Consider the following 23,355-nt stretch of genomic DNA (forward strand, 5'->3'; position numbering starts at 1 on the left):
ATTTGGACAAATTGTCACTAAAACTACAGAGAAAAATGTTTCTGAAAATGCTTCCTAAATCAAAGCACGAAACTCAATTAAAGAATTCAAATAACTCAAACTTATGAGTTCTTAATTCTTTAATTAAAAATCCAATGATGGGTGCATCGTGTCAGATGCCAAATGACTGCAGCACTGAAGCCAGAAAGTTCCAAATTGTCAAAAAAAGCAATATCTCCTTTACTGTGTTGTCCCAAAGATGAAAAGAAAGAGACGCAGGATAAAGGTATGCAGCTCCCCTTCCTTTGCTAAAATCAGAGGGCTAGCTTCCTATTCTCCCTGGTTAAAGCAGTGTGGCTTCCCTCTTCTTTCCCAATCACCTTTAACCATGGTGACACAGATCATATGAGCCCTGTGGTGTGAAATTGATTGTGGCTGCTGTTGTTACAGGATTTAATGTCAACCACTTGGATATTGCCCCCCGGTATGCCAGCATTCTGATGGGGCTCTCCAATGGCGTAGGCACGCTCTCAGGAATGGTGTGCCCGCTCATTGTTGGAGCAATGACTAAACACAAGGTAAGGCTTCCTCACTTGTTTCTGCCACAAGGGTTACATGACATGCAAGATGAAGATAATTTCAAAGGTTGTTGGAGCCTTAATTTTTTTTCAGTGGTGTTGTCGTGTGGTTCAGTTTATTTTAGATCCAAGGGAAACCAGGACACTTCAGGGCTACCTAACCACTTTCTTATTTATTGCAAGCTTTAAGCAGTTAATACATTGTTTAATTTTTACAAGCCTTAAAAACAATTACTATATAATTTAAACCTTAAATACTATAAATTCTAAAGCAATTAATACAGCGCAAAGCAATACAAAAGCAATTCCTAGAAAATCTACTATAATACAATAATAAAGCCTAATTAACTTACACTTCACCTGTATGCTACCTACAGTACAAGGGAGGAGGTCGTGGTTCCATTTCTTCCCACGCAGTGGAACGCCACATACTGGGTTGCTGGTGTGAAGGGCCTACTTACTTCTAGTTACATCGAGCAGGATGTGTGGGTCAATCCTGCCCATTCCCTCCCATCGATTGTTCTTACTAAGCCTATTTTTATAGCAAAGCGAGACTTGGTCATTCTAATAATATTTACCAATTGATTATGTATTGTGTAGGATATGTAAAATGCCCAATGCCCATATTAGGGTATATCCTGTCACTCAGGATGTTGCTGCTATGACATAGTTGATGGTTGTATGGCTGCATCTGTACTTTTTGCTTATCAGAAACAGAAGTACCAGTACAAGGTTGCTTGTCCTGTGTTCTTGACGTGATCTCAGGTACCATGCATAATCTGCATTGTTATTCAAAACAATTCCTGACTCTCAGGCCTTGCCTGCGTACTTTGGTGCACCAGACTTGAGACAGGCCAGAAATCCGCAATTTAGACAAAGCAGACATCACCATTTATTGCAAAGGTGGCATAATCCAGGTTCCCCTACAGTGTTACTTTTCCCTACCAAACTACCAGGTGCTGGTATGAATGAAAGAGGGATACCTGGAAGAGGGAAACACCTAAGCATCTTGAGCTGAAATGTCACTAGGGGACTGTTTTAGGGTGGTATCCTGCCCTCCTGCAGAAAAACTGGCAAAAGCTACTTGGAAAACTGCAGTGTAATAGTGCTGAAGTTCCTAAGCAATCATCCCTTTGAAATGGGATTTGCCTCCTCACATTTAGTAAAGACCATGGCTTTCTAACTAACTTTGGCCATGTCTACATTAGGTGATTATTTCAAATTTACTAAGTTTGACTTCTGGGCACCTGATTTTACAACTTCGAAGTTCTCATTATGGGGAAGAATCAAATGTAGACTGAGGTAGTTCATCACATTAGTGGAGCCTGTTTTGAACTCAGAGCCCCAGTCCCTCAAGTCTGGGGAGCTGAGGAAGGCCTCCTGGAGGCCAATTTGTTCGAATTAGCAGTACTGGAGTGTCTACACTAAAGTTATTTCAGACTTACACATTTGGGAATAGCGTTACTCCTTGTGAAAAACAGGACTGAAGAGCTTAAATTCTGTGGCCCCTTATTCTGGAACAACAGGCTTGGTAGTGTGGATGCATTGCTAAGAAAATTAATCTTGGGGGACTAATTTCATACTAAAGTCCTAGTGAGGACTCCTACAGTGTTCAAGGAAACCCCTTTAGTATTTTAGTTGCTATCATTATGGAAGAAAAAGAAATTATTCTTTACAATTATTTTCTTCAAATGTTTTATCTATAAAATTAGGAATCAGATGATAAATCAATGTACAAATTGTGAGGATTTCTGGTCTAATCCAACTCTCAGTATTTCCTCTTACTGCAAACCTAATGACTCCTATTTCATTCTTTCAGACCCGGGAAGAGTGGCAAAACGTCTTTCTGATAGCAGCTCTTGTGCACTACAGTGGAGTGATATTCTATGCTATCTTTGCTTCTGGTGAGAAGCAAGAATGGGCTGACCCTGAAAACCTCAGCGAAGAGAAATGTGGCATAATTGACCAAGATGAACTGGCTGAAGAAACAGAACTGAATAGTGATACTTTTGTTAGTCCAAAGAAAACATATGGCGCTACCATTCAGAATGACATGAGGAAAAAGGCATGGAGGAAGCAAAAGGGAGTCACACAAGACATAGAGGAACAGACTTCCTACCATTATGAAAATGGAAATTTTCAAGATACGTCATAAGATCTGAAAATGTGTGATGCGTGTGGCAAGTGCCCCCATTCCTCCTGCCCAGCAACTTCCTAGTCAGACAGCATCCATATGTATTTGCTTATTCACTCACGGAAAATTTTGCCAAATGGCTAGATCATGTAAGATGCAGTAACTCTCTCCTTGTAGCACAGAGAAAGAGCGAATAGAAATATAACTGGCAAACCTAGGACTGGCTTTCTATGAGCCTGTGTGGGATTGACTGAGGGCTCCCTACATAGACCTACTGAATTTAGCAGAGTTCCACACTGGTGTAGTAGGTCTGTATGTCTCTGATTGTAGGAACAAGGCTCCATTCATCTAATTTAAGTAAGGAAAAGGCCATAATGGGTTGGGATTCATAGTAATTTAATAACATTTCCCCTAACACCATGTGTGTTCAGTCACAAAGCCTATGGATATAGATGCCTCGCATGGTTGTCCAGACAAAGGGTTTTTCAAATGGGAGGGGGGGTTGTGACCCCTCAGGGGCTGTGAGATTATTACATGTGGGTCAAAAGCTGTCAACCTGCCCCCCAAACCTCATCTGGCCTGCAGCACTTATAATAGTGTTAAATATAAAAATATGTTTTACATTTATAAGGGAGTTTTCACTCTGAGACTTGCTGTGTGAAAGGGGTCACCAGTACAAAAATTTGGTCAATTTTATGTTCCTACTGAGAGATGAGAGTGAAGAAGCAGCAAAATTATTAAATTAAAATATAGTCAAAAGTCATCACACAGCAGGGAGGGAATGTGTAACCAAGACAGTGGAAACTGTTATCCTAACAATCTTTTCATTCAAGGGGAGAATCACTTTTTTCAGTATACACAATACATCCACGTGGGATAAAGCAATATAATGGATTCTTCAGAGATTATTTCCCTCAAATCTTCTCACCCCATCCCCCATTTTGTGTTGGCATGCAAAAAATAATTTTGAAACAAAAATTAAGTTCCCATTCATCATTAATGAGATAATATTTATTTCTACTTATGAAAGGAGATCATAGTCCCACAAAGATAAGATTTTTCACTCAGTTCATTATTGTAAAGTGCTTTAAATATATTTTTCTAGAATAAAATTTGGGGAAAATTATAGGCCTCAGCCTAGCAGCTCTTAGTTACATGAATGAGATCACTTAGGTAAGTAAATATATAGTTTTGGGCCTATAACTCTTTCCTTTTGCATATTGCTTCGGTCTCTCCATTGCTGTGAATAAGGTATAGTATATTGTTTTTGGGGAAAAGATTTCTATTTAAAGAAATAACCTGATTCTCAGATATTCTAATCTTACTCTCTCTGCCATCAGTATATGTTCAATACCATAAAATGACTTTAGACTTTTTCTACCATCTTCAGAAGCTACTTAGATTACAATGCCGCGTGCTATACAACCTTAAACCTTTAGCTGCACTCAAAAACTCATTGTGGCAATAATGTTTTCTTAATGAAGAATTTCAGTAAACTGTTTGTTTTACATTATGATAAATGTCTCAGTAAAATCAAATAAAATGACCCTGTTTACTTTGTAATGTTTAATGTCATATCTCAATCTTACATGGGATTGTGATGCATCATATGTAGCCAGCGTAAAGTGCATAAGATCAGCAATGTAAAACATGTTATAGATACTAATTTAGCTGTGTGACTGATGTGCAATTGGGAGCTGTGGGTAGAACCATCCTATGGATATGCATGTGCTGAAGATGGAGGTATGAATTTCAGGTAAATTAGACATACCCATGGCTAAAATAGCCGTGGTAGGGGCAGAGCAGAACAGGATAGCTGACTAAGTGCAGACCTAAGATCTCATATTGGCTAGCTGCCCTGCCATTCATGCTGCTGCAGCTGCACTTCTAGTTTTAGTGTACTAGCTAGATCAGAGCTAGTGCAGATATGTCTCAGTAGGGTGACTAAGTGTTCCAATTGTATAGGGACAGTCCCAATATTCTGACCTTTATATTTTGTAGGTGATTAATTTATTGTCCTCCATTCCCTGTTCTGATTTTTCACACTTGCTATCCAGTCACCCTATCTCAGTGAACTGGAATTACACCTTTTAGCTCCAATGTAGATGTACCCTAAGGCATAATCATCTGAATCCCAAGATGGCTTATCGTCTGCACACACATAATTAAACAAGTGAGACAAGTAAGGCAGCCAATTCTCTTTCCCTGTCTACAGTATCCAGCAAAATCCATAACACAATAGCATAATAGAATGGGCGACATTCTCTGCTGACATAAATAAATGCAGAGAATTTGATACAGTATCTTTACTGCTACAGCAAAAATATGGTCCTCCTTTTACCCAATACGGTCAATTAAAAAACAATGTTCAAATATTAATTTTGTAATAAATTAATTATTGAAATCATAAAAACACCTTCTCAAAAATTCCTATACATTTAATAATGTCACAAGTAATTCGTATTTTATTAGAACAAAAGAAAACTCAAAACATTTTTTTCTTTTTGAAAGTCCTTTCAGATAAATTCTAAAAGGGTTAGCTGGCTACTTATTTGATTAAATTTGGAATAGCTATAAGAAAAAGCTTTTTCCTGTGGTGTAGAGTCAACCTTTGGGATCTAGCATCACAGGAAGTAGAGTCTAATATTGCAACTAGAATTTGAGAATGGTTGGTGCAATCCATTTTATAATCTTTCTTTGCATCCATCATACCTTACTTGAGAGAGAGGGAGCATTATCTCCCTTCATATTCACAACTGCACAGATAACCTCCCTTCCCATTTACAATAGGGATGTTTGCATATAGTCAAGTAAACAAGTAACCGATAAGCCTGGGCTTATCAGTTAATCCTATCAACTAAATGCGCTACCCAACCCTTGTATCAGAGGCAGCAAGCGAGGTGGGGGGAGTGGGAACAGGTGCCCATGAGAAGCTGGCTTTAAGCAGGCTCCCTATGAGCACTGGAGCCACCTGATCCCCCTGCTCGTGCTGCTGTCTCTGATAGAGAGGCAGCACCGCGGAGGGCGAGGGGGACAGGTGGGAGCCAATACACAAGCAGAGTCTGGCTTTCAAGCCAGCAACCCATGGATATCGGCTCCTGTGGAGCTGCCTGCCCCCCCTTACTGCCTCCTGCAGAAGCAGCTGGGAGGGAGGGGGAGGAGAAGGAGTGTCAGGCAGAAGCCAGTGCTGGGGGTAGCTGGCTTAAAAGCTGATTCCCCACAGCGCCAGCTCCATGGTGCCGCCTGCCTCTCCTCCCCTTGCTGCCTCCTCTATCAGAGGCAGCAGTGCAGAGGGGTGGAGGTCAGGGACGCTGCTGTGAAGCAATCCATCTGCGGGAGTCTGAGCTTCCTGCAGACAGAGACTGTCCCGTGGAGCAGCCTCTGTCTGTGGGGAGCTCAGACCCCTGCATAGACAGGGGCTGCTCCCACTCCGTGTTGCTGCCTCTGTATCAGAGGCAGCAGCATAGGGTGGCAGGCAGCCGGTCTGTGAGGGGAGCTGTTTTTTAAACTGGCTCCTCTCAAGGACCAACTCCCACCTGCCACCCTGCACTGCTGCCTCTGATAGAGCGGCAGCAGCATAGGGTTGCAGGGGGCTGCCTGGGAAAGGGGCTTAAGTGCACTGGCTGCTGTCCCTGTCCCTAGGGACTATCAAATAGTCATGTAACTGATATTATTTTATACAGTTACATGACTATTTAATTACACAATATCTAACATCCCTAATTTACAGTCATATAACTCGTCTGTGGTAGCTACAACAAATGTTTACATTGAACAGTTATACATACATATCTGCCTTTTTAATGTAACTTGGTAGGTAGGAACACAGAAGACAGACAACGAGCACTTCACAGTTTGAAAAATCTTTAGGATAGACTACTTGATGAACAGTAATAGTTATACTTATGCGTGGTGACTGTAATCCTTATCTACAGGGCCATACTTTATGTGCTAATTATTAATAAAGGGAGACACAAACACCTCAGTTGGGAACCATCATATCTGAACTTCATAGCTAAGGACCATCTCTAATTATCATAATTATTATGTTTATTCATAGACACAGATCGTCCTAGAAGTCATCATGAGTGATTTCCCCCTTCTTGTACAATATTATATGTTTGGCTAGGAGCTCAGTCCTAAGTGTGAAATAGATGGCACTGACTCAGCGAAAGATCCACTCAAGATGACTTCAGTGGGAGCTGAGCCATAGTCATCATGTCCAAACACAATGGGTCAGACCCTTTCAAATGTAGTTGGTAGGTGCAACTGACTCTTTACTTCTTCCTATGGAAGGTCTACTGGTTAGCAGTGAAGAATACAAGGATCTATGATAGAAATGTAGCCGTGTTACTCTGGTGTAGCTGAACCAAAATACAGGACTATGTAGCACTTTAAAGACTAACAAGATGGTTTATTAGATGATGAGCTTTCGTGGGCCAGACCCACTTCCTCAGCTCAAATAGTGGAAGAAAATTGTCACAACCATATATACTAAAGGATATCCTTTGGTATATATTGTTGTGGCAATTTTCTTCCACTATTTGATCTGAGGAAGTGGGTCTGGCCCACGAAAGCTCATCATCTAATAAACCATCTTGTTAGTCTTTAAAGTGCTACATAGTCCTGTATTTTGGTTCAGGCTTTATGATCTAATTGTTATGGCCTTGTCTATGTTCCTCAAATAAGGTCTTTTAACCAAAAAGAATAAGACTGAATTCCTTAAAGACCATTTGGTTATAGAGAGAGGTGTGTGTGTGTGTGAGAGAAAGAGGTGTGTGTGTGTGAGAGAGAGAGAAAGAGGTGTGTGTGAGGAGAGATGAGGCAGTGAGAGGAAGGTGGGGACACATAGAGGACAGGGAACAGTAGTTATATCAGATAAAGGTTCACTTGAATCAACCTTCCCTCATATGAAACCCAAATAACCACCATGTTACTGCTAACTTTGGTGTTTTATATAGGTAGGAGGAAGAGGACAACAATCCTTACAAACTCAGAACAGTTCCCAAATTCAGCAGTTTAATCATATCAAAAATCATATATTGCAGCTGGAAAGCAAAATTTCCGAAGAAGGCAAAAAACTCTTGGCATCTGTTGAAGTTTCTACCTCAAGCAATACTATTTTATAGTAGTGGAGCGGGAGCCAAAGAAATCCTAAGCATGAAAACATTTTTGCCAGTAAAAGCACTGGCATGGACATCTGACCTCTTCTTTATTCCTACGAAGAGATTATTGACCAGCACAGACAAAGAAGTCTCTGTATGATTGAATGCCCAAGACTAAAACCAAACACACTGGGACAGAGCGGTCTTGAGGACTCCATAGCTATTTGGACACAACCTTTTCAACTATCTTATCACAAGATTCAGGATAGGGAACTGATTGCAGAGATTCAGTGTAAAGAGCGATTTTTCTAACAATTGCTTCTTTAATGGAAGTTAGCTTTTGATGCATTTACAACAAAGTCTAATAACAGCCCCAAAAGAGGCATGGCTCTAACTCACAGGTCAAAGTCTATTGCTCCCTTAATACCCCTAGAATACTGAAAAGGCATGGTTCTGGCACATTGGCTTTAGTCTGTAAGTATCTTGAGTTGGCTCTAAGCAAAATTATGCAGAAATTCCTCATGGTAAGGCATAGCCTACTCAGTCACTAGATGCAAATGAATCAAATTAGGCATGTTCTTTGTTACTTAAAACTACCTTTATGAAATCAATTTTCTTAGAACAGTGATTTTAGACAGTCATTTTCACAAAATAAAAACCTGACACTCTATAGCCTGTGAATGTAAATGCTATGGAAAACTCACATTTAAAGCGTTTTTCTTTCATACTTTTTTTCTGAAGTGATTCAGTTAGTTTTTCTTCCCTTTAGCACAGCACATCTTAAATCATGCCCATCTGAGGCAGAGTATAAAAGTGAAACATTATGTTTAGCCCAATGAATTTTAGAATATAATTAACAGATTTAATTAGCTGTAGAAACCATATACCTATTCACTGAATCTTGGCACTAAGCTCATCTCTTCAGGTGGGTTTGCAATCCAACTTCTTATCAGTAGAAGAGGTAGGCTGATCTTTAGTCCCTATCCACTCTATAACTTATAACTAAATTTGTGTAATTAGTTACCGGGAGGATTGGATCTCAGCACAGACCACATACCACACTGATAAAATCATTTAGTAATTGTGGTAGCTAGCCGTATTTCATGCCTGCCAGAGGCACATGCTTTCTGTAATCAATTCTGCACTTGGGGAGGAAATTAGAAATTTTTCTTCTATCTACCTGCATGCTACCACATTAAACAACCAAACTTCCAATGTGGACAGATGTTTTTTTCCAGGACCTTATTTCTGCCTTAGCACCAAGAAATGCCTGCAAGAGACTCTTCCCATACTGGGCTACTGATAAGGACTTCACTTCACCAGGGAAGCTACTTTGGCTCAGGTACTCATGAAATAGCAGAAACAGTTTCTCCCAGGGATACTGCTGGTCTAGCCTAAAGAAACTAAACAGAACTAGCTGAGGAAGAGTTTACTAGGATGAAGATTTCTGTGGTGCTTTTGTTCTGTTTGTTGGCTGTGATTTTTCCTAATGCATAAAAAATCACTTGACAGACCTCCCTAACAACAAGTTTCTATTTAGAACTTAGGGTATGTCTACACTACCACCCTAGTTCGAACTAGGGTGGTAATGTAGGCAACCGGAGTTGCAAATGAAGCCTGGGATTTGAATTTCCCGGGCTTCATTTGCATAAAGCCGGGCGCTGCCATTTTTAAATGTCAACTAGTGTGGACTCCGTGCCGCGCGACTACACGCGGCACGGACTAGGTAGTTTGGACTAGGCTTCCTAGTCCGAACTACCATTACTTCTCGTGAAACTAGGGTGGTAGTGTAGACATACCCTGATTTGCATTTCCTATATCCATTAGGAAAACAGCTAGAGATTTTATCTCAAAACTCGTCCTGTGACGGCTGGGGTTCCATTGGAGACTGGAGCTAGCTGAGGTCCAATCCAGGGTGGTTTGAGTAGCCTTAGGATGCTTAACTGCTACATCCACACTGCTATTTTTTGCACACTAACTTAAGCCTCATTAGTAGGAATGTATCCACCTACGTCAGGAGGCTCGCCCCTAGCTGTTGAGTAGACATAATGAGGACTTTTGAATCAAGTGCTGGGAAGCTTCTAGTATAAGTTGGTTTTGAGCTAAAATGTGAGTAAACAACCAACCAATCACGAAAAGAATTTTCATGATGAGACCAAAATACAAAGTTGGTTGTAAACTCATTTATGTTTTTCTGAAGGACCCCCCCCCCCCCCAGACATTCTTATGAAGGGAAATTTTGAAACCAAATGTTACAAAATTTACTTTTAGTTTTCCTTCAAATGAAAATCTTCATTTTGAGTCCTATTGAATGTTTCACTTTGATTCTAAATGAAGTGTGTTTCAATTTTTGAAAACTAAAAAGAAATGAAAATTTCACCTCAAAGTGAAATAACATGGAAATGTTCATTTCACTTCAAAATTTCCCATTGAAAATTTACCCAAACAACTTTTTCCAGTGAAAAGGTTTATTTTTGATTAAACCTCATTTTTCCGCATTTTTGTCCCATCTCAAGAATAGCTTTTCAGAATGTCTTCACTTTTGGCAAACAAGTGACTGTCAGCCACACATACAGAATCTGAACTGGAAATGACATTGTCGTTGAAAATTTTTGAAGAGAAAGTGGGATCCCAAACAAGTTTATTTTGGAAAGCAATTCTTAAACTTAGCTATGTCTGACTATCATCTCTCCATAGTGAAAAGTACTGAGAGGGATAATTATATGTTATCTCACGCATGCACAGGCTAATGAATTCGAGGGGTGGAGAGGAAAAGAGACTTATTGACTTGAGGTTGCAATTCATTTTATTTTTTCCTTGTAATGTCTTTGCGAAAAGACAAGGTTCTTCTCTGGGTGGGAAAGTGGGGTGGGGGAAAGTGAGAATAAAAGAGAAGAGCAAGGTGCTGGACAGAGGTGGGGGCAGAGAACGGCCAAATTTCTACTTGCAAATCCTGGAAACGAAGATTAACCTTTCACAGATTTTGGATATAAAATTTATAAAATGGAGCTGGATTACGTATTCTGTACACTCCAAAAGTTCAGGAGAGTTTGACTCTGGAGTCCCACTTTGGTAGTATTTCTAAACAGCAGACACTGGAAAATAAAAATGGAAAAAATTAAACCTCCTCCAAAGGTAACACTAACTACATAAAGCATGCCTTTGCTATTTAAACCATAAGGTCATTCTATGAACAAGTAGCAAAAAGTCCAGCTAAACTTTTCCTTTATAAAGTGGTCCAAAATTACTTACATACTGAAACTATTTCTTGACTTTTATCTGGTAATGATACTTAGACACGGCAAGAACTTCATTCTGGGTTTTATTAATTACAACATTTTTCACAACATGTTCTCTGGAGTGTTTATGTTATTTAGCATATGGTATTTTGAAAACTTCTGTATCTGCTAGATTACATAACTAAAGAAATAGTTTCACATGTTACTGTTAGAAATGCAGTAATATGTGATTGACTGGTTTATCAGTACAAAGTTGCCTTTGAAACAGTGTAGTTAAAGAGCCCATTGGAACATATTTTCCCCAAGAACTTAAATTGCAGGCATTTTAATTTTCCAACATGATAAAATGTGGCATGTGAACTGTCAGCTCAGCTGAATTGTTTGCAAATGGCTTTCATTTGTGGATGGAATATTTGGAACAGTCAATATACTGCATATAATTAGTGTATAATTATGGATATTTTTAACCCATTGAGTTAAAAAAATGTACAGATTCTTACTACACAACACACCTAGCTAGTGCTGGCATCTGTACTGCTATATGTGTTTGACATGGTTTTGAATATCTACACTATAGACTACAAGCTTCTCAGAGCAAATGTATGTTCTGTTCAATATGTTTGAATAGTGCTGAGCAAACTATTGAAACTCAATTTTGGGAACAGAAATATTGCTAGATATGTTTTCTATCTCTGTTCTTCAGAGTTGATGTAGCAGTAAGGTAAGAATGGGAAATATTTAATATTTTATAAATTGTTTTCAGGTGATTCAGCCATTTAAAAATTCTTGTGTGTCTGCAATTCTATATGCAGGGTTGCCATGATTAAGTGAAAATTGGTGTGGAATTTAGTTCATAATGAATCTACTATATATTTGAGAGAGTTTTCCTGTCAGTCTAAGTTTGGTTGTACCAGGAAAATGGAATGTGCCTGGAATGGGATTGCTTCTTATAAAACCATACAGAAAAACGACAGAACTACCAGGCAGGTGGAAGGGGCTGGCTGGGGGCACACTTCCCTCCCCCTGGCCAGGACTGCTCCAGTTCCAAGCCTCACATACCCTAGGTCCCTTTTGAAGGGGGGGAATGAAGCTCCCCCTCCCTTTCCCCCAATTCCTATGGGGACATTGCTGGCTGTTTGCCTTTGTCAGGGAGCAAGGGAAAAGTGCACAGTTTGCTACATTCTTCACTTTGCCTGGAGAACACAGGGGGCAGACAAACTTGGACTTGGGGCTGGCCAACATGTTCCCCTCTCCTGGCCATGCCCACTGGAGCTGCAGCGGCCATCGAGAGGTATGTTTCACCTGGCCCCAAGTTGCTGCGGGAGAGAGGGCTGGAGTAGTCTTCTCCCCCGGGGCAGCCTGCATATTGAACCCATCATCCCCAGAGCAATGATTTAAATGAAGCTTGTACATTTTCATTTTATTTTCCAAAAACAAAATGTAATTGGGTTGAAGACCCAAGCAAAACCAGGTAATTCATCTAGTAATTGAATATATGACACTGGAAATAAGGCAAATGAAACCAACTGAAACTATCTGGTGTTTAGAATGTGTAATAGCTTCATCTGAGCGGAAAGGGCCAAATGCTCAAGGACCTGCTCATATAATCAAGGACACATTTGTCAGCAAAATCATCTAAAGAACTGACACTTTTTTATCACAGCATGTAACTTTATTTTTATATGGCCCTTAATAAAACCTCACTGTCAACATGAGACTTGCCATGATCAATAACTTTTAGGGCTCATGATAATTCAGTAAATGCCCAACGGTATTTTGTTGTTGTAAGGTACCTAGACGATTGCTGATGAATAAATAGGTGCCCAAGGAATATATTTATGGACAAGGTTTTCTAAAATGTCTAATGATTTTAAGTGCTCAGCTTAAGACAACTCAGAGGGACCTGATTGTCAGAGAATGCTGCACATCCACCCTCTGAAAAGAAAGCCCTTTTAAAGTGTTTCAAGTTGGAACCCCAAATCATCAGACACTTTTGAAGATTTGAGCCATGATGAATATTGATAAACACAGCCAAATTGTAACATTAGGAAGGTGGCTAGATGGGTCTGGGGACTGACTAGTCAGGGAGGGTAGAGCTTATCACAACTCCAATGTGAAGTAATTTAAGATTAGTTGTGGCTAATCCAATGTAGAAGGGTGTCCAGTTGGCTAAGCAGCCACATTTAATTTTAGTGCCTTTTTGACAGGCATCCATTTTACAACTCACATTCCTCCAGTGTGGATTCTTCCTGGAAATCTCGGCAGAGAAGCCTTGGGAACATACCCTGTCCCTTCCAAAATGAAAACCAGAAATAGAGCTGACCTACCACATCATCAAGTTTTGTCAACTGAAGAACTGAAGGATGGCATTATTTACATCATAAACACATAAAACAGCCAAGAGGCTTAAGGTGTTCAGTTAACTACTGTTAAATTCTTGGAATAAACTGACAGCATTCCAAACAAGACATTATTTGCTTCTTTGCAATACAGTACATTTTACTGGCATGCTGTTCAAAGGTTTCTGTTGCAATTCATTTTTAGGACAGTTACGTAAAACCTGATGTAGCCGTGAGTGACAAAGGTTTTATTTATTTCACGTTATTATCTGTTGACTTTAAAAAGGCCTAAGAACTAGGGAGAGATTAAGCAACAGCTAGTCAATGATTAAGCTGATACAATAAATATGAACAGTAAAGACCTTTTTATGCTACTACTATAAAAAAATTATATATCTCTGTTGCGAGGAGGCCAAGCTAGTAAGATTTGCTGTTGAAATATTGGTTTTGAGTTCCTAATATTTGACTCTGGTATCTCTAAACTGCTATTTTTCCCCAGGCAACTTGTAAGAACTAGTTCTAGATTTTAGTGAAATAAAAATGTAACACCTACAGGTGGAACCAAACTGGGACCTCTGGAAGTTAGTGCTTTAGCCTCTACAGCTTGAACTAAAACCAGCTGGCTCTCAGCTAAGGCAGTAAAGCAAACTCATTCTTTCTCTCTATAAGTGGTCTAAGTGCCACAACATTAGACAGTGACTCACACCCAGTAGGTGTGTGGGTTACAGAAACTTATGCTTCATATATTTCATTTAAGGTATTTTTTTTCAGCAGAGGTGGGTAGCTTTTTGGCAAACTTTCCTAAAATAATTGAGGTGTTGTGTTTGAATTTTTTGTTTAACTCTCATCTATATAGCTATCTCAAAATTACGTTACTTAAGTATTTAATCAACACTCTAATCAGGCTTTTCTGAGTTTATCCTCTCTCCTTGATTAAATTGAAAGTGCTAAGAACTAGTTAATATTTTTAACTGTTAAATGAGTCAGATATGTAGAAAACAGAAATGCAATTACATGCTTTACATGCATTTTAAAGTCAATATTCTGTATTTGGCAGGGAATGGATTCTGTTTTCCAATAACTGTTTTCTGAATTATTTTTATTCATAAATTTTCTGTTTGGCAGGATGTGTATTTGTTGGCTTCACATCATTCAGTAGATAGTCTATCTAAAATACAGAGCCCTATGCTAATGTCTGTATAGGGTTACTTCTGGGCAGGCACGAGGAAAGAAATCCCCTTCCTTGTGTTTGGGGTTATGTCTACACTGCAATTAAAAACCTGTGGCTGGTCCATGCCAGCTTACTTGGGATTGCGGAACTCAGGCAAAGGATCTGCTTAGTTGCTTTTTAGACTTTCAGGCTCAGGCTGGAGACCAGGTGCTATGAACCTGTGAAGTGGGAGGGTCTCAGACCTTGGGATGCAATCTGAGCCCAAATGTGTATATAGCAATTAAATAGCCCCTTAGCCTGAGCCTTGCCACAGTCATGGGCCAGCTGCTGAAATGGCTGTATCCCTTATACAAACCAGGCTTACTCTCAAGCTCTCTTTGCTCAGGTGGCACAGAGCTGTTGAAGAAGGGCCTAAACTTGGAGAGTGACAGTTGCTCAGGTAGCTAGACCTACTTCTGTGGAGGCTTTGAAGACAATGATTGAGGCCTGGATCCTCAGCAGTGCCTAGCTCCCACTGAATTCAATAAATAACTCTGAGGATCTGAGCCTGGAACCATTAGCTTGACTGTATATTAAGTGGGAGTCAGGGCAGACAATGGAGCAATGTTATGCTGCTGAACAGGTGAATGGCAGCATTTTGCACAAAATGGAGCTTTTTCAGAGTGACTCACATCTAAATATATAGGCACTATATTAGCTAGACTCTGGAGGTCATGAATTTGTAAACTGGCAGGTTTGAATGCAGAGCTGATAGGATGGGTCACAGTCTCTGGTCAAGCAAAGGGTTATTTATTTAAGGATTATTATAAGGATTATTTATTTATCTGTACATACATGGGATCCAATAGGTTTTTATTTATATGGAGTCTCCACGCTAAAACTGTCTTGATGACTTGGGTGCAGACATTTCAGATGCTGTGCGATATTTTCATAACACGATTTCTTACAAGTGCTTCTGTCTCCTGACAATTTATTTCTGTCTTGGCTGGATTTAGCTGCTGATGTCCTCTAAACACTGCATAAACTTGGAGATGGATCTTGGAATGGACTTGGCATTGAGGGTTGCCATTGTGCAGTGTAGTTAATCAGTGTGAGATGCTCAGGTTGATTTGCCCTGCTTTGGAGGCAGGTAGCCCCATGTAGGACTAAGAATAGTTTTTGTGTGGCCTTTAGGGTCAAGGTAGAGCATACAGGAATAATCTATACTTGAGGTGATGTAAGCATGGATTGCTGTATTGAAGCTATATAATAATTATGGTGTTCAGTTATAGTTACCCTATATAAGAAAGAGAGACCAAAAATAGATGTTCAGAGATTGGGCACAGGAGTGATCAAAGCCATGGAAAACCTTTCATATGGAGAGGGAGAGTGAAAAGAATGGGACTGTTCATCATAAGGAGGAGAAATGCAAAAATAACAAATGGCATGGAGAATTCAGATAAGGCATTTCTACTAATCCTTTCTCACAATACAAGAATTAAGTTGTGGGTGTTCAAGAAGTTGAAAGGCAGCACATTTAAAATTGATCATAGGAAATATTTTTCCACACATTATACCATTAGTCTGAAGCCAAGAGTTCAGCAGGGTTCAACAAGGACTAGATAGAGCATGCTCAGAGTTACAATTCTAAGGATTAAAACACAGTATTTTGGAAAGGATGTGAGGCCTCATGCTTCAGGATGTCAACCAACTTCTAGTTGCTGGAAATTTTCATATGGGCTGATTATTTGGTAACTTCCCACTGTGCGATTTCTTGATCTTCCTGTGAAGCAGCTGGTCCTGACAACTTTCACAGACAGGATACTTCTATTTTCTATTGACCTAACTATTCTTGCCTCCATTCTTTGAACCACCTCTGTTTCTGATAAATCCTTTCTGCAACAGGACAAGATAGAGATAAATAAGGTCTGAGATAAATGAGGGATTTGCCAATGCAAATGAGGCATATTTTAGGCTATGGCCCAATTTTGTACAATAAGGATTTTGAGATAAGAAGGTTCTTCATCATGACCAAGTTAATAATACTTTGAGATAATTAACCTCTGCATTTCCGGACTTGTTTTGATGAAATATAATAAGCTTGATATTGCATTGACTGCCTTTCTTTTTTTAAAGGGAAGTAATTTGTTCTTGAGAAGGAAAATTGTAAAAAAAAAAAAAAAAAAAAAAAAAAAAGGCTGAGGAGAGAAAGAAAAAGTAAACAGAGAAGAAATTTAATCATTTCAGTCCCCTCATTTAGTCTACCTTCATGCCCTTCCATTCTCAGCTGTTGTTGCTGGTCTGTTCTAGAAAGGGGATGCTGTGTTGGAGCCTTTGGTGGAATGCCCACATGTTCAATCCATCACGCTGGCCCTGGGAACAGTTACACTAACAAGATTGCTCATACAGAAGATGGCAGGACAATACTATTAAATTAGCAGCTGTGATGGGGCATACAATTAGGACAAAGGCTTTCTAAAAAAGTTGTGATTTATTTTCTTATTTTTCTGTGTCATGGCACTGCTTTGACACAAGAATCGTCATTGTCCCATTCACCAGCCTCATTCTGTCTTCTCAGCTCTGAAAGTGCTGGTTTAATTCATAATTTGACTCTGCAGCCATTTCCCGAACAAGCTGATTAGATATGCACCCCAATGTAGTGGCCGAGGGAAGTCTGCGTGATCCCTTAGTAGAAGATTCCAGTTCTAATCCTGCTGCTGCAACTCCTCCGCATCTGAGGCAGGGATGAGAAATACATTCCCTCCCTGCTGACCCTCTGAAAAAGAACAAAGACAGAGCCACTAGGTGTTTACAGAAGCATAATTAAGAGCTTTATACATGTGCTTTGAAGAAGGAAAAGTCCAATACTGCCCATAGGCACCGAATCAAACCTCAAGGCTGTGAAATGACACCCTTTACAGCTAAATCTCCCACCCTTTCCTGGACATCCACGTCCAGGCCTCCTGGTCACACTGGGCATGGGTGGACAGCATTTAATTTGTAATGAAAGATATGCTGGGGCTCAAGCAATTTTTTTTACATTCCTAACAGATTCAGCACGCCAAAGAGAGATGCCAGGGCCATGAACTGCTGAGCCTAAGCCAAGCCCTGTCACAAATTAAGAAATGTCATTGGGCATCAGTCACAGTTGTCAGATGAATTGCACCTTTCACCTCTCCTCTCTTTGAGTGCCATCCCTCTTCAGGTCCCAGGCAGTCACTTTGTGCAAGATGGAATCACATGGTTCTCCCATTTTCAGATGGGGTCTTGTGTTGAGGTCCCCTGTGTATCAACAGTGATTACCTCAACAGGTCTGAATCTGCAAGTCTGTTCCTTCTGGGAGCAATGACTGTGATGAGCCTGGTGACCACCAAACCTCTGTAAAGCAAAATATTATTGATTTAGAACAAAAGCATTTCAGAAAAAAACCCTTGGTTTTAAACTAATAAGACTCTAAACGAGTCTGTCTTCTCAGGAGTCAACCCATCTTCCAACTGGGAATCCCATCAGTTTAAACTTCCTACAGAGGTTTAATTTATAGACAGTCTTCAGTTTGCCTCTACTGTCATTATTTTCTGCATAAGCTGATTAGATGTGCACCCCAATGCAATGGCCAACAGAAGTCTGTGTGAACCCTAAGTAAGAGGTTTCACTTCTAATCCTGCTGCTGCAATCTAATCCTGGTGTCATCTGTTTCCTTTATTCAAAAACTATTTTTTCTCCCAACCTCATTGAAAGAAAAAAATGCCACTTAAGTCACCCCTAAAGCCAAGTTACTTTTTAACAGTTTATATTCCTGTGATTTTGTTATTTCCCAGCATTGGCTGAACAAGGTTTGCCAACTATTGAAGATCTAATGTAAGGTCCATGAAACTGGCAGCTTTACTCATTTTCTTTCATGTATGTGAAAGGACGACCTTTTCTGGGACCATTGTCTTCTTCCTGTTTGTTCATCCAATAGCCCACTATTAAGAGAAATCAGTACATTCATATAGGAAAGCCTTATCACCCAATATACAATAACTTCCCCTGACTGATTAGGTAGCATACAGTATTAATAATATTATTACCACTCAGTATCCTTAGGTTATTACATAATAGTCACAATTATTGCCCCATATGGGAGCAGCAAGAATGAGTGTTAGAAGATCAAAACATCTTTGGATATTTCTTAATGAAAATTGTTAAACTTTCATCGTGTTAATTGTTTTTCAATCCAACTGGTTGTTACTGTAGACTCAGCAAATTTGAGGGACACAATTCTTCAGATGTTAATGGAGCCCAAAAGTCTCTATTTTCAACAGGAAAATTACAAACTTTCTATGCCTCTCATCAATAATCCATAGTTGTCTCCCTCTCACTGATCTCACTTTCTCACTCCCAGAGGAAGAATGCATCTGACTGGCAATGAAGAAAGCTAGTTAGAAATTTTCTGATGGGAATAATCAGAACAGAGGCAGCCTTTTGATGGAACCCTGCCTGTCAGGCTGTTTTCTAAACTTGTCTGATGGGTCAGTGAAATCTGCCTGGTTTCCTGCCAGCTTGCCCGTCTGGCTCTTCAGCAGCCTGTGGAGTCAGCCCAAATGGGAGCCATCAAGCCCTGGGAGTCCTGCCTCCCAGGCCTCAAGATCAGCTGTGGCCTCTAGGGATTCTAAACTCTCAGCAGCCCGTCAGCGAGAGCCCTGGCTGAGATAGGAGCCGCTGAGATTGGACTCCTGGAAGAAATAGTGTTTTGAAATTTTTGAGACAAACCATTTTGATTATTTCTAAATTAACTTTTTTTGAATATTCCCTTTGCTGGGAGATTTTGAACTTGCTGCCTTTTATTCCAAAATGCAATTATTTATTTTAAAATTCAGGACTTGTAGGGAAACAGGTATTCCTATTTTTGACCAGCTCCAGCAGTAAGTGCTCTGTCCAGTTCCATGATCATGTATGTACATCCTTCAATCCTCATTGACTGAGTAAAGACTTCAGGATGTGGGTTACAATTTTTCATCACCACCATACTACCTATCTTACATGTTCATATTCACCAAAGACCCCATTTAATCATTGAGGCTTAGGTACATGATTTGAGTTAAGCACATACTTAAGTGCTTTGCTGAAATGAACTCCTGAATTTGGAAATTTTAACCATCGATTCAAAATCTAAAAATATCCTATGATTATTTAGAGCAGAACTTCTGAGTTACAAACACTTTTGACATTTAGTTTAAAAGAGCTATTCGTTAAATAAAAGGACAGCAAATTAATTTACTGGAAACACATTTCACAATATTTGTAGCTGTCCAAATATTTATATATACTAAGGATAACCTTTAATGAACTCATTCACTACAAAGCTGTCTAACATCAAAATGTCAGTGGGGAAAATGTGAAAGAGTTAAATATATATTTACATTGAAGACTCTGGCATAACTGTTTATCAGTAATATAGTGATAACATATTTAGCTCAAAGCAATTATTCCTCTAAGAGCTTGTAAACTTGTAACCTTCACATGCAAAATAATTTCCTGAGTACGTAATTCCAGAAAATTAAAATCTAAAAGAATAATACTTAAATGGGACATAGTATGTAACACTTCCATCTCTGTAACCCTACTATGGTTCTTTTCCTCATGCATTTGATGAAGTGAGTTGAAGTTCAGAAAGGCTTATGCCATAATAAAATTGTTAGTCTTTAAGGTGCCACCAGATTCCTTGTTTTTTTTTTTTTTAAATAATTAGGAAGAAATTTCTACTTTGGGCAGATTATTCCATAATTGACCATTATAAGATTTCTTAATCTTTTCTCTGCAAAATCTGAACTGGACACTCTGAAAGTAGAAAAAAAGAATTGTTGGATGCATTCTGTCAACCAACAATCCTCTTTTCTTCTTTGCAGTGAGCCAATATCCCATCTCTGAGAGAGGATAAATCTAAGCAATCAAGTTATGAGAAAAAAATCAGTTTATCAACTACTATACAGATATTATGGCATGGCTTAATGAAAACATTGTTAATTGAGGTAAATAAATCTTAAAAATTGAGTTTATTGTCATCTATTCTCCACTTCCAAAATTAAGGGCAGAAAAGACAGGCAGAATTAAAAGGGATGTGTGCTGGAATAAGCTGGTTGCTACTTTGCACATCCGTCTTTTATTTCTACAGGAGCAGCCTTATCTATGAAGATTACTTGACTATCTTAGCTTGATAAAATTTATTGTAAGTTGGTGATAATTTTGGCCATAATTCAATTTTTCTCCCTTTATTCATTAAAGTGGTAGATAATGGGTGCCTGTCACAAACTGGGACATGTGTGATCTGGCCTAATAGTCAGAGCAGAGGCTGTCTTGCCTAATGGTTGGGGCTAGAATCAAAGGCCAAGAACAATGACAAAGGTCAGCACTGGAATCGGAGACCAGACATAGAGCCAATGGTCAAGGGCAGCATAAGGGACTGCAAGTAAGAGCTGAGACTAAGTCGGAGTCAAGAACTGAGCAGGCTCGAGTGGATTGGGCAGGCCAGGAACAAGACAGGATCAGAGTTGGTGCAAGACTAGGAGCAGATCAGGAGCACCTGAGAGATCAAAGCTGCAAGTATCAACCAGCCAGAGATCAGCTGTTGTTGAGATTAAAAGCAGACTTGCAGTCTTCCTTGGCTAATCAGATGGGATGGTCAATCAGGCAACCCTACAGTGACTCAGCTGTGCTCACTGGCCACCTGCAGACTGAGCAGGCATGGCTGCCAGTCCTCATCTCTGACATCCTGAGATTCAAGGAAGATCAGTTTAAGGCACTAATCAGGAAACGTCAAAAGGTTTGGTTTGGACAGACACCCACACATCTACACTATCCATAACTTTTGGGACTGCAGAATTGGGTGAAAGTGCTCCTTGAACAAGGAAATGTGCATTGAAGTCTGAAAGATTCTCTCAGTCTGTCACTAGAGTCCAGCCTCATGTTGGTGTCTATCAGGGACTGGTTTGTAATTTGTCAAGGATTGTGCTAATGCTCCAATCCTCAATTCATAAAGTTTTCAGAAGGCTGCACATTGAAATGTGAATGGCACAAAGTGATGTTGATACACAGGGAGAAATATAATTGGTCTGCCGGGAGCTGGGCAGCTGTTATGGTATGCATTACAACACTGTCATTTGTAAAGAAGAGAAACACAGTTCAGTACTGGGAGTGTTGAATCTTTCTCTTTCCCCTTCTTGTACATGGCTGCTCTGGATTGAAAAAAATATTTCTGATGCCAGGATTTGCCTTCTGCCTCATCATGGCTAAGCAATGACTATTGTGAATCCTACATTTAACACCACAGAGATTTGGAGCTCCATGACATGTCTTATCCCACATAGAACACATTGCACATATAGGAGAAGCTCTGAGGACCAGGAATGTCAGATTGACAAACTACCCATGGCAAGGTATATACTGCAATGTGAGCCCTTGTTCACACTCAGGCTCGAGGCAAACCCCCACTTCTGTCTACACACAGATCTCTCAGGCTCTGGCTCAGACCCAAGGTCCTAGGCCCCTGTATGGGTTAAGGTTTTGTGCCTGAGTTAAGCCTGAACCCAGGCTTCAAGCCCTATTGCTTTGCAGCATAGATGCAGCTCATCTTGGGAGTCCATTAAAAGTATCCCACAATCTCATGGGCCAACAAGAATGATTGACTGGGTATTGGGCTAAAGATGAGAGAGCACATATCACAGCTAATTTTGTCATCCTCCTTTTATGGAGTGTGAGTTTTATGAAGCAGTATTTTCTGTACATGCTGATTTTAAGCATTGACTGTTACTTATTTTCAAGTATTATACATATATATCCACATATTGTACTGTGACAGGGCACCTACGCCCCACACTCCGAGCTGCCTGAAATAGCTATGTACGCGGCACCGGGGGCTAGATAGGCAGCATACGCGGGGTGCTCCCGTGCCGCAAACCAACTCCGCCACTCTGGGACTGCAGGAACCGTGAGCTGCAGCTGTGGCACAACCGCAGCGGAAGTGAGGAAGGGGAGGGGGGTGGGGCCTGAGAGATGGCGCAGGGATGAGGTCAAGGGGGGACAGGGGAGGGTGGGGATGGAAGGTGGACAATTAAAAAAGGGGAACAACAGGCAGGAAGGGGGAGGAAAACATGAGAAGGGAGCATGGGGGTGAAGTAGACATGGCAGGTATTGGAAAGCTAGGGAGAGAGACTCATGAGCAGTGGAATGCTGCTGGAAGGAGGGGGACTCCCAAGCAGTGGATCACCACTGTAAGGAGGGAGAATGGGCAGCACGCCATTAGGAACCAAAGGGAGAAGAAGCAGCCCAGGGCAGAGCATGTTATTGCCGCCCGCGGGCTGGTGCATTTCAGCGGGAAGCCCTGCCAGCTGGACAGAGACCAAAGACAGTCATTGTCCTTAGGGCCCTGGTCTGGGGCCTGTGAGTGAGGGTGGGTCCGGGCCCTCCTCTCCTCGTCACCTAAGGCAAGAGTGCTGTACCTATCGACACCTTGACAAGGTCTGTATGGACGGTCTTGAGCATCAATAGAACAGTACAACCAAGACATGAGCTGGACTCAGGGATTCTCGAATCAACATTAAGGAAAAGGAGGGCACAAGTGCACTAGTCCCCAAGGGGGGAATAAATGTACCTGTTAACATGTACACATATATCTACATATTTGCATGTATCATATTGAAAACTTTGTATAGGATATCTGTATTCTTTATCTTCTTTGGACCAGTGAGATATGATCCCAAAAAATCTCAGAGTAAAATCATAAAGAGCTGGGATGAAATTCTGACCCCAAGGGGGGATTCACCCGATAACTTTTTTTAAAGCGCATTTGTAAA

General features: G+C 40.3%; 1 protein-coding gene across 1 annotated transcript in view; it reads left to right on the plus strand.

Moving 5' to 3' along the window:
* The window catches only part of SLC17A8 (solute carrier family 17 member 8), a 46,424-nt gene extending 42,195 nt beyond the window's left edge, over positions 1 to 4,229 (plus strand). Inside the window, exons 11-12 of the mRNA XM_006125916.3 lie at positions 430 to 557; positions 2,377 to 4,229. Coding sequence (XP_006125978.1) covers positions 430 to 557; positions 2,377 to 2,712 — 464 coding nt within the window. The 3' untranslated portion in view covers positions 2,713 to 4,229. The remainder of the gene's footprint in view (positions 1 to 429; positions 558 to 2,376) is intronic.
* The last annotated feature ends 19,126 nt before the right edge of the window (positions 4,230 to 23,355 follow it).

The sequence above is a fragment of the Pelodiscus sinensis genome, chromosome 1, assembly GCF_049634645.1.
Source record: "Pelodiscus sinensis isolate JC-2024 chromosome 1, ASM4963464v1, whole genome shotgun sequence".
NCBI classification, from domain to species: domain Eukaryota; kingdom Metazoa; phylum Chordata; order Testudines; family Trionychidae; genus Pelodiscus; species Pelodiscus sinensis.